Raw genomic sequence first — 12,535 nt, 5'->3', positions numbered from 1 at the left:
CGCCCCCTGGTGGACACTAGAGAGAATGCAGCTTTAACACATGAAGCTTTTTCAGAACCGTAGGTTCCGCTTGCATGAGATCAGTTTATCTTAAACTCAGAGCTTTCCACATACAACCTGTTATAACAGTTAGTTGACAATTTAACAATTCATCAGTTAGTCTACAAAAGGTTGAAAAATAGTTTTAAAAAAAAGAACAAATATCACACCGGAACCTGATAATGTTGAGCAACATTTCATGAATCCTGACAATAACTACCGATCAAACAAAGTGCACGTTTCTCCATCATGTTCGGTGTGCTCCTCTCTGACTGCTTCAGATTGGACTTTTGGTAAACAGCCAGCGTGCGAGCCAACACAGACGAACACACCCGACACCGACACGTTGCCGCCCGCAGAGTGACAGAGGAGAGGGATCTGTGGCGGAGACGTCGCCTTGGCCCCAAAGAAGATGGCTTCCCTCCAGAGCCGCGGGAGACAGGAGACAGGAGACAGCATGGCTCCGGGTTAGCTCCATTTGGCAACCAGCGGGGCCCGAGCTGGCCCGGGCCCCGCTCGCAAATGAGCGTGGAAGGGGGGAAAAGAACAAGGGCGATGATGTGAGTGTGCGCGGCCAGCGGAGTCATTACGAGAAACCATCACGACTTATCATCACCATAACTGATCGTATCGTCCACTGGATGACAGCCTCTTATTTTCTCGGGTACAAAGTGCCGATAGAAACGAGAGGCCTGTTGTTGCCGCCCCCGCAGCACCCGACCGCGGCCCGATCGCCACATACATGCAGTAAAGCTGCACGCCTGCTCGTTTCATGACAATGACCTCCCCGACTCCGCCGCTTATTTTCGTCGTGGGGGGGGGGAGGGGGGGCATTCAGGGAAGCGTCTTTTTGACAGGCTGACGCCGCGCCTCGTTGTGAAAGACAATTCCAATCAGAGCTTCATTCAGATAGCGCCATTCAGAAAACAGGAACAATGGAGGAAGTGAAGTCTATCATGTTCTGCCATGTTCAACAACCTTTGGGCTAATTGTTCCCCATTAGGTGGCTGACACAAAGGGAGGCTGACAAGCACGCAGGTGCCCGTCTGGCTGACTGTCTCTGGGAGGGGGGAATCCGAGCTACGCTAGCTTTGTTAGCGCCACGAGGCTCTCGGTGAGTCTGCACATCAAACCAGAGGCTGAGAGAGAAACGAGAGAAGTGTTGTGATTTGTATTGGAATAAAAAGAGGAGGCGGTGGCAGCATGGACTTTTATTTTTTTCTACTTCTTTTAAAAAAAGATGTTGATCAAGCAGAGTGAATTATTCAGGGTGTCAGCCAGACTCTCGCTGGGATCCGGCTGTGGTGAACTCGGCTTCAGGGCTCGTGAAAGTTTGCAGGGCTTCGGTCGAGAAGTGTCGAAGCAACTGAAAAGCTCCACTTCCCTTTCTATATGTACAATACACAGAACATCCTCTCACTTTAGACTCATCGGGCTTTATATGCATTGGTAGTTGGGCCTCGCCACTGTTAAAAGTCACTCTGTTTAAGTTTATGGCAATTTGATGAAACGTATCCTTCACCGAACATATAAACCATGAAGAAGACAAGCAGATTCTGAGTGTTTCACAGACTGCGTCCCGTCTTAAATCATGTTGTACTTTAACGCTGCACATTTCCTGTAAATGAATGATGTCAGCAAGAAGCTGCGGTTTAGGAGATCACTTATGGCTGAACTTGGTTTTCCACGTCGCTGCATTCTTTACTTTGTTTGTCATGAAGTGCTTCGTACCGGGAGGCGAAGTGCATCAGCTGATCAGAGGCCATTTTGGATGCAGACCCTTTGCGTGTACGGTGGCTCTGAGCGGTCAAACAACTCTCTGAAAGGTGTTTCCGGCTGCCGCGGAACAATGCATAAAATCCAGCCTGTTACTGAAACTTTAATGATGGATGAAAGTTTTGCCATCAACGTGAATGTACTTTTAAACGTGATGCGTTTCTGTGCCAATGCGTTGAACAGCAACCAGCCACACTTCTGTCCTTCAGTCTTTGTGTCTTTGTCTTTCAGGAAAAGATAACAGTCGGAACAGGATATTGAGGACTGCTGTTTAAAACTCCTCTCCTCCACCCATTTCCATCTCCGGCATCTCCGAATTTGAATATTGACTCGACATGATGAGACCTTCCCCTTGAATCTGCTCGGCAGACGCAAACCGGTGCCATTCATCACAGAAGTGGAGAGAGGGAAACGCAGGCTGACACCTAAATGATTCCGCCCGAACCCCCATATCTCACAGGAGGCCTGCTGAAATGAGTGTTGACATTTAAATGAACATTCTCATCTATGGGAAGGTCTAATTTGATCAAAGCAAAAAATCCCCCAAAAGGACGGTCCTCCTCCACACACGCATCTCTGTCACCGTCCATGAAAGCAGACCTCCCGGTGACCCGGCCCCCGTGAAGACAAGTCGCTGCTCGCCGCTTCACTGCAGGCCGCCTGCATCCGAGCCTCGTCTGCTGCCAAACGCAGCTTTCATCCAGCAGCACGGCTGCAGGCGGGCAGAGAGCACACGATGCCGCCGCGCTCACACAGACATGTGACGGCGGACCGAGACAAGTACACAGCGATAGGAACAAAACGCTCTCCGCGGCGGCATCATCGGAGATAGAGATCCTGCCGTTCGGCAATAAATCTCACCCCCCCTCCCCCTCCCCTCCCAAACCGGCAACAAAAATCCCAAGTTTTTCATCCCAAAAGGTGTTGAGCGTGATCTGACGAGGCCATTGTGGTGCATTATTTCCTCTCCGCTTGTGACAACGTCTTCATTTATTTTCCCGAAAGAGCCACTATCACAGGAAATGATGCAATCTCTCGACAATGTTGTTTTATGACGCACAGAGAAGAAGTAAAAAAGGAGCAACTCGAGGCAACCCACGAGAGATGATTGACAGCAAGTAAGTAATCCAGATCTAGATGATATGCCTCATATACTCCCTTCCTCATTGTTCAAAGGTTTGATTTGAGATCGCAATCGAAACCTTTCTGCACCTGCTTCCTGTTTTTGTGTGTCATTTGTACATTTGTTCGGTAATAATTGGTCCTTGAAACCTTCAACGCTGTAGTTTTTGGAGGGAAGTTTCTAAATGATCAGCAGAGCTTCACTGTGAAATACAAAAACAAGATATCGTTAAGGCTCACGTTATTTTGGAAACTTTTTGGTCACTTTTAAATGAGGCCTTTAAAAGTGCACACGCTGGAGGTTCCTATAAAGACGCCCGTGTGTCGGTGATCCATCTGCACGGGGCCAGCGTGGACTTTATTCATTCATGAGTTATTTATTTGTTTCTTGACTTCACTGTTGTTTCTTTTTCATGCGTCACTTCGTTTGAATTAATTACAGATTGTTTCCCCTGGTCTACCAGTAATATTGCACACAAGTATTCTGCTGTGAAATGTAAAGATCAGTACGCATCGCTGGCAGCGGTTAATTGTTCATCGATGTTCATAATTAATGGAGTTTGGACCGATTAATGCCAGTTGATGGAGCGGCTTGTCACTACAATGAGAACAGCCGTCCACCTTAAAGGTCAACCCTCCTTAAGTGAGCCTCTTGTCGCTATCTTCAGCTAACGGGCTGCACTTTCATCAGCAGGTGGCCAGCAAGACATTCTTGGGGAGTTACAGCATTTATTCAGCGAGAGATAAAGTGTACACACGCTGCACCGCTGCGATCACAGCCATGAAGTTACTGCTGCCTTCATACATAACCGTCACGCACGCACACACACGCACACACACACACACACACACACACACACACACACACGCACACACCCACACACAGGGCTGCAGGGCTTACAATACACTGGTGTAAACCCTGACAGAATGCCAGGCAGACGCACGGCTGACAACCTCGCAGCTGAACTGATGTGTGCGGCGGAGACTCCGCGGCTGCTAGCGCTCTCTGTGACGGGTGAACCGGGGACGTTGTACGTACACTGCGGCTTTAACCTGTTTGTTCATCGCTTGTCGTTGCAGTTGGGGCGACTTGTAAGCCGCTTCAACTGCAGCACCCCTGCATGCAAAGGCTCTAATCCTGTCGGTTGTCGGTTAACGATCGGTTAACGAGGGTCGTGCAGAGAAAGAAAGGCTTTAAATTAGCAGCAAACGTGGTCCTTGGCTCAGAACATGCCCGGAAAACTGAAGAGGGAGAATGGGCAGCAAGTGCATTTTATGATAAAAACAACAATAAACTGTAAAATTGTGTTTGTGGCGCAAAGAATCTGATTTTTTCGACAGCATATCAACACCCACTGTGGACTCCCGCCCGCTTATGAGAGCGTGTCGCCTCTCGTGGCACCCGGAGCAGATAGCAGGAGGCCGAACCAGAGTGTTTAACTCGGGCTCCAGCGAATGGCTGGAGGTCACCACTGCATCATCTCCCCACCGCGCACACGCACACACACACACACACACACACATACGCACACACACACACACACACACAGAGGGGCTGCCAGGTGGCTTTTATTTGACTTCAATGTGGAGAAATATGAGATTTTTCCCGGCAGGCTAAATCCTTCCCCTGTGCTGCCAGATCGCCGCGCAAAAGCGTCCACTGAAGACGGGTCAATAAGAGCCCTGATGCCAAATCTCCTTAAACTCGCTCTTTATTCATGACTGTGTGCTGAAACAATCTTTTGGAGGTATACGGGAGTTTGTGAACGGAGTACGGGCCTCTCCTAATCCACTTCAGTTCACACTTTGGACAGAACTTGAAACGTGCTCACTACTGCGCTTTAAGCCCGTAAGGAGGATAAACGATGTGCCACCTTTGGCTGCTCCGGCAACATTTTTCCTTCTTTTTGTTTTTAATCATCAGTGTGTTATTGTTGGAGTAATTACCTTCTGCAGGTATAATTACTGCAAACAGAGGCGACCGTGCCGGCAGTGATTGGGAGCCTCCATCTCCCGGCGGTGGTGTTTCTTTATTCCTGCTTCGTCTAAAGAAGATATGATTTAATAGTGTTCATTTGAAGGCAAAAGATAAAGATATTGCATTTTTCTGTTGGCCGTTTGTTGCTCCTACTCTGTCCGAGCTAGAGAATCTCAATGTTTTGCTCTTTCAGTCCAATAACCCACTGCTCATTTCACCAAAAAAACCAAACTCCACAGTTCACAGTCTGGTCCAGTTTCCAGCTGTTGGCCGAAAATTGATTCTCAGCTGGCGGATTCTGAACTACAAATGTTGGAGGAAAGACCTTCAGCTCGCTTCTGTAACACCGCCACAAAGCGAGGAGCAGGCTGCCAATCCGCGCTGCACTTTCCCTGTTTTTCCTTTGTTTAATTACACCAGTGTGTCAAAATATATGCAGTAATGAGTCTGAATGTCAAAATAATGCATGTATCACCATTTTATTCTATATATCTTTCAGGCTAATAGGAGCCACATGACAGGCTTGGCCACTGTTTCATTACTGCAGCGTTATTGCCATTAAATCAAACACGGAGCCGTCACCAGAAGCAGGAAGGTTTAAATGCAGACGGAATAGTCTCCGCGCTGGCAGTGTAGTTGAGGCATAGGAGTGCCTCGCACTGACTGATGCACCATAACAGTGATTCTGATGAACTACACGGATGTTAAAGGCAGCTCGGTACTGTGCCACACATGTCACATTTAACTGGTCGTCCAACCGGTTAGCTAGTTAGGACCACGAACAACCAGGGTCTGATCAAGCATCGGCCTGTGACGGAGTGGGAGTGAGAACGGATCGTTTGCTTGATGTATTATTTGCCACATCCACTGCGCAGCGTGATAAATATGCCAGATGTTGTGTTTTCAGCTTGTTCTGTTCAACGATAATGAAAGAACGACACGGAGTCGGAGTCGGAGTCGTAATCCGTCCTTTGAATATTCGGCTGCGTTCACACACGAGCAGGCGTTGAGGCGGTTCGTCTGCGGGTTCTACGTTCAGTCTCGTCTCCAGCGGTCCCAACCTGATTGCACCGCCCACATCCCAGTGAACGGGCGGGCGGCCGCGTTCCTCGCCAACACCTGCTTCGGTGTAAATGGGTTATTCTTGTTGCCATGGTTTCCCATGATTTAAACTATACGAGTTAGTCCAACAGACTTTGTCAGCCCATCCCCCAACAGACACCGTGGAGCACTGATTGAGCCTGACCGTATGCACCTCTTGCTGTCACTCAATGTGAACACGCAGTGTGTGACGGAGGTGTGTGTGTGTGGGTGGGTGTGTGTGTCTGTGGGTGGGGTGCACACATGGGAGTGGGTTTGTCTGGTTCGCCCCTCGAAAAGGAAACTCATACCTTTACACACACACACACAGATGACTTGAAGCCCAATGATTGTAATTCGTGACCTCCGTGACTTCCGAGCCTCCGCCACTCCACCCAGTTCCTCTCTTCCTCTCCCTCTTCCTCTTCCTCTCCCTCTCTGTGTACGAGCCAGCTCGCCGCATCTTTCCCCGTGTTTTACACTCGTAATAAAATGCTCCATCCCTCTCCTACACACTCCTCCTCCCCCTCCACACGTTCCCCTAATGAGATAAATTAGAGCCTCGCAACAGATGCATGGAATATACACTAATGGCCACCATCTGTCACTCATCTCTGGGAGACGGAGTGAGAACGCGGCGCTAAATCCGATCACAAGCCCCTGGCAGGGCCCCACCACGGTGAGGAGGAGGAGGAGGAGGAAGACACTCAGAGAGAGCGAGAGAGGAAGACAAAGAGGGAGAGATAAAGAGTGCAGTGCCGAGCGAGGAGGGGGTGGCAGTGTGGAGGTTTTCGGTGCGGACCGGACTGAGGTACAGCACAGTAAGTGGTGGAGAGGCGTCGGCGCTGCAGTACAGCAGGTTAGACCTGCTGGTGATTCAGCAGAACAAGACTTTGTATAAAAAGTGTGGAAAGGGGGTTTGTTCAACTCCCTCTGGTCACTGATGAAGAATGTTTTTTTATATCTCAGTATCGAGTTCCTCTTCAACTGACTAACTTTGTGAGACCGTACCTCCTTCCTGCAAGAACAACTTGAAGTAACACGCGTTTCACTCTGACAGGTGTCTGTGAGTAACCACCGCTTTGGTGAATTGTCTTGTTACATGTCTGATCTCACAAAGGAGAACTTGATTTCCGGGAGATTCACTGAACAAATAACGTACCTTGAGGTAAAGCGTCAGGTATAAATATGCATGTGTACAGAATTATACTTTCATCAATCGAAACAACTGCGAGCAAACCCAGACATCTCTCGATTGTATAAATATGTGTCTGAAACAGCGTTGGACTTCATAGGAACCTTTAAATAATGCAGAGGACCATCGTGAGAGCAGCGCGGCTTTGCACTTCAGTTCAATGTCAGAATGAGCGGGGAGGAAATTGTGTGCGAGGGAAGACTTAAGCACCTCTGCGAAGGGCTTAAGTAGCAGTCTGAATTGCACCATTTATGCACAAGGTAAAAAAAAAAGAAGAAATCAAACGGTAAAAAAACCCTCACTCTGGGATCCATCACAGATATTGTAGTAGCGCTTCCCCCTGACGGCCGGTAACTCCCCCGGCGAGCCGCCGCAGAGCAGACGGGCGTCGTGACAACCTGCTCCGGGCCGCATACCTGCGCCAGGAAAGAAAAGTCTGCTTCCGACGTCTAATGTCGCCGTGATCCTCTGTGCAAACAGCCTCGAATCCATTCAGGGACCGCAATCAGACCGTGACGCGTTCCGGGCCTCCGCACCGAACATTAGCATGCGGCTTATGATGAAAGTGAAGGGAAACAATGAGAACCAGAAAGGGTGATGAGGAGGCAGACGAGCTACATATCTCTGGAAGCAGCAGGGATGAATCACCCGGAGGAGCTGCCCTGCACCGCCTCCATCACAGCAGATGGACGACAGCCAACGACAATTAATCACTATTTGCATGGAGTCGGCCATACTTCTTTTTTCAACTGATTTAATGACAAGTGGAAATTAATTACTTGTTGCGAGAGAAGAAAGCGAGAGAGGGAGAAGATTGGGAGGACTAAGAGAAGATACACAGGAAAAACGGGAGAGTAATTTTTCCGGAGTTACAATTATTTTCCACTGAAGGAGTCATATTTAATCATTTTGGAGTGTAATTACTTCCAGTAGCCAGTAGAGTGTGAGTAAATATTCAGAATAAAATCTATTGGAGTAAAACAGCGTGACCACGCCCACAACGGTTCCTTAAGTTTCGTTTCTGCCGCCATGACACCTCTCGCTACACTGGAATGAGCTGACGTTTTATGGAACGGAAGGGCTGAAGTGAGGAACAGAAGACGGCATTTGAAATAACATGTCAGGTAAGGTCATTCGTTTTGGTTAACTTCATGTGTGTAAGGTACATTGTGTAGCAACATTGCAGCTAACCTAACGTTACTTCACTATTTGCATTGTCAGATATGAGCCGTAGCTTCTGATTGTTCGCGTTAGCAGATGCTAACGGTAGCTTCTAACGTTTTCACATAACTTAGTCACAGTCAAACGTTAGCTTCTAACGCATTAACATCAATTCGCAAAATATTTGGTGGTTTATGGACATATTAACGTCGACACACCTGGATTAAAGTCTCAATAAAGTAGTATTAGCTATCATCAGTAGCCAGCGGACTTCACTGAGCAGGTGCATGTGTGTTTTATTCTGTGTAGAGGGGCTGTCTTTTGCTGCAGTTAGTTGGTGCAACAGGTACATTTTACTGTGAAAATGGCTATGTAGAATTTGCAGTTTGTTGGCGTCAACACGTGTATTTTACTCAGAAAGGAGCTGTTAACGACCGTTTTAAGCTGCATTTGTTGGCGCTAACCTGTGTATTTTACTCTGAAAAGAGCTGTTAAAAACCGTTTTAAACGGACTGTTTCTAGCTGCGTTTGTGGGCGCTAACACGTGTATTTTACTCTGAAAAGAGCTGTTAACGACTGTTTTAAGCAACTGTTTCCGGCTGCGTTTGTTTGCGCTAACACGTGTATTTGACTCTGAAAAGAGCTGTTAACGACTGTTTTAAGCAACTGTTTCCGGCTGCGTTTGTTTGCGCTAACACGTGTATTTGACTCTGAAAAGAGCTGTTAATGACTGTTGGACTGTTTCTAGCTGCGTTTGTTGCCGCCAACACGTGTATTTGACTCTGAAAAGAGCTGTGTTGATGGACTGTGTTTCGCTGCAGTTCATCAGCACCCTGGTCGATGCAACATGTGTGTTATACTTTGAAAAAATGCACTTCACTCTGTTGACTGCTAAAACTAGCTGGGCTTGACATTGGCACGGGCCACTCGCGAAGTGCGGGTAGAATTCCGCAGCATAAGCTGATTGATCTGTTGCACTGTGGCATGCTAGAGACGGCCAAGTCGGAGACAACCAGGTGAAGTAGACATTGTTCAAGATGAGACAACTGGTTACATTTCTGATGATGTGTTCACGCCAAACGCAGTAGATTACATACAAAGTCTATGCACAGCCACTATGAGACTGGAGTGACGCGAATTGGCGATTCAAGCGAATGAACAGGTCCCTTTAGTACAGCGTAATAAAGACGTGCTTAAAATGTCCCTCGTTTTTATAATGAAATAGTTTACCCTTGTGGAGACCTACTATTAGTCCATGCATCATGTCTTTCTAATGTTGGCTTACTGTGGTATTACTAATGTTGGCAGTCAGCTGTTTCTGATAATGAAACTAATTTAATTGTTTTTGTCATGAAGGATGCAAGCTGTAAGAGTGAAGTACAGAGATCGTCAGAAGTACATTTGTTATGAGGGGCAACTAACCTTCAAATCATTTTTGGATTGTGGTGAGTGAAAAATATTGCACACACTAACCTGTGGAACAATACACTTGGGATGTCACTCTATGTTTTGCATACCTGAAAGTCTTTTCCCTGGAATAGCAAAGGTCTGCATGGAACACTGTCAGTTTTGGGATTACAATGTTCAAGTGAAGATGGCCTTCTGATTGCTGTCTGTTATGTTTTTCTGCAAATACACAACCGATTCATCACTAAGCTTGTCCCTTGGTATTTTGTCTTCACAGTTGCCAAGAAATTTGACCTTCCAACCTTGGACTTAAAAGTCTATGATGAATCAAAGACCGAAGTTGATGAGGAGGTGTTTGAGTTTCTACTAAAGAAACAAGACATTGGTGTGCTGGAGATTTGTCTACCCCAAGACCCAAATCTTGAGGGTTAGTTACTTATTAGCTTATAACTTCATATTTATCTGTACGGCTTGGTCAATCTAACATGTTTTGAATATGCAAGACAATTTAATATATCTGAGTTGGGGTTTTTTAAAATCTTATTTAGATATTTTGAAATCATCTCTGCTCACCCTTTCCACAATTTCTGGAACTGTTGTGGGCATGATACAATGTGAAATATTTGCATTCCTCTAATAATGGATGTGTGCACTTATATTGTCTTATAGTCACATTGTTAATCACATTAGTTCAATGTTAATATGATTTCTAGATTCTTTGAGCTCCCCTTCATGCTCCTCCTTTGCAAGCTTCAGTGGAGACAATGAGAGGGACTCGGACGACACCACTATATTGCAGCATAGTCCTGCTACAAGACAAAGAGATGAGGGAAGTCATCTAGCTCAGGTAAGCTCTGCAGTTTCCCTTGCATCCTTTCTGAAGGTTTAAAAAAAATGCCAAGGTTGAATGGTAAATGGCTGAATAACTGAAGTTGTAAAATTGTGGCCATTCTGTTTGATAATACTTGATGTCATTATTGTTTTAAACGTTTCATTGTGTTCATTTTTGTTCTTCCCACTTAGATGATTGAAGACATCCTGAAGAACAAACCTGGAGGAGAGAGGATCATGAATGAGTATGCCCGAACAAAAAGCCTAACGGATGCCAGAAGACGTGATATGGTCAAGATATTGGTCGCACATATGACAAGTGAACATGGGTATGTTGTCATGTTGTTATTATTACATACCTGCACTCCTAATACACATGTGTGTCTTGAATTGACACAGTACAACACCCCTCTTTTAGCAGGTGGAATTTACACATCAATACTTTTGATTGGAGCACATATAGTAAAGTCTGTGTGTTTGTGTGTAGGACAAGTCCTTCAAGGCGCGTTAAAGAGGACTACGCAAGGGGCATCACTACCTTGTACCCATACCTGGCCGATCCTAGGAGCAAGTTAGGCTATGTAAGTACATTAAAACGTCTAACTTATTTACTTTTCACTTGCTTGGAATGTAAATATTTCAACTGCTGTTTTACAGATGGGTAGTGTTTTTATTTCAAATAAAGATCTGTAAACATTACTGCATGGCAACAAGGGCTGTCACTTTTTGAACATTTGTTTGAATGTAATTAACATTCAAACTCTAATGACTCATTTGAATAAAAAATGTACAGTCTATATCCACAGCTGACTGTTTAACGTAGTTTACTTTGTCACCCAACAGAGGGCGCTCTAACGTATTGCGTGTCATTTCATATTTGTTCGAGTGTTATTTTTGGAAAAGGTGACAGCCCTAATGGCCACCATCTCTGCCTTCCCCGTAAGGCAGCATATCAACACCCACTGTGGACTCCCGCCCGCTTATGAGAGCGTGTCGCCTCTCGTGGCACCCGGAGCAGATAGCAGGAGGCCGAACCAGAGTGTTTAACTCGGGCTCCAGCGAATGGCTGGAGGTCACCACTGCATCATCTCCCCACCGCGCACACGCACACACACACACACACACACACATACGCACACACACACACACACACACAGAGGGGCTGCCAGGTGGCTTTTATTTGACTTCAATGTGGAGAAATATGAGATTTTTCCCGGCAGGCTAAATCCTTCCCCTGTGCTGCCAGATCGCCGCGCAAAAGCGTCCACTGAAGACGGGTCAATAAGAGCCCTGATGCCAAATCTCCTTAAACTCGCTCTTTATTCATGACTGTGTGCTGAAACAATCTTTTGGAGGTATACGGGAGTTTGTGAACGGAGTACGGGCCTCTCCTAATCCACTTCAGTTCACACTTTGGACAGAACTTGAAACGTGCTCACTACTGCGCTTTAAGCCCGTAAGGAGGATAAACGATGTGCCACCTTTGGCTGCTCCGGCAACATTTTTCCTTCTTTTTGTTTTTAATCATCAGTGTGTTATTGTTGGAGTAATTACCTTCTGCAGGTATAATTACTGCAAACAGAGGCGACCGTGCCGGCAGTGATTGGGAGCCTCCATCTCCCGGCGGTGGTGTTTCTTTATTCCTGCTTCGTCTAAAGAAGATATGATTTAATAGTGTTCATTTGAAGGCAAAAGATAAAGATATTGCATTTTTCTGTTGGCCGTTTGTTGCTCCTACTCTGTCCGAGCTAGAGAATCTCAATGTTTTGCTCTTTCAGTCCAATAACCCACTGCTCATTTCACCAAAAAAACCAAACTCCACAGTTCACAGTCTGGTCCAGTTTCCAGCTGTTGGCCGAAAATTGATTCTCAGCTGGCGGATTCTGAACTACAAATGTTGGAGGAAAGACCTTCAGCTCGCTTCTGTAACACCGCCACAAAGCGAG

At 46.4% G+C, this 12,535-nt stretch overlaps 1 protein-coding gene and 1 pseudogene across 2 annotated transcripts in view; one reads left to right on the top strand and one right to left on the bottom strand.

The window, feature by feature from the left end:
* LOC306787240 (RNA binding protein fox-1 homolog 3-like) overlaps window positions 1-12,535 on the bottom strand; it is a 234,318-nt pseudogene that overhangs the window by 196,098 nt on the left and 25,685 nt on the right. The window lies entirely within an intron of this gene.
* LOC306787303 (uncharacterized protein) lies at window positions 8,051-11,636 on the top strand (the record flags this gene model as incomplete). The annotated part of the gene is made up of 7 exons (XM_079282418.1): window positions 8,051-8,314; window positions 9,708-9,796; window positions 10,036-10,185; window positions 10,472-10,605; window positions 10,782-10,918; window positions 11,077-11,170; window positions 11,493-11,636. The coding sequence occupies exons 2-7, from the start codon at window positions 9,709-9,711 to the stop codon at window positions 11,634-11,636; spliced, it is 747 nt and encodes a 248-aa protein (XP_079138544.1). The 5' UTR covers window positions 8,051-8,314; window position 9,708.

This window comes from Melanostigma gelatinosum (genome assembly GCF_949748355.1).
Source record: "Melanostigma gelatinosum genome assembly, chromosome: 13".
Classification (NCBI taxonomy): Eukaryota; Metazoa; Chordata; class Actinopteri; order Perciformes; family Zoarcidae; genus Melanostigma; species Melanostigma gelatinosum.
The sequence above is the reverse complement of the archived record's forward strand: the minus strand, read 5'-3'. Positions and strand labels throughout refer to the sequence as shown.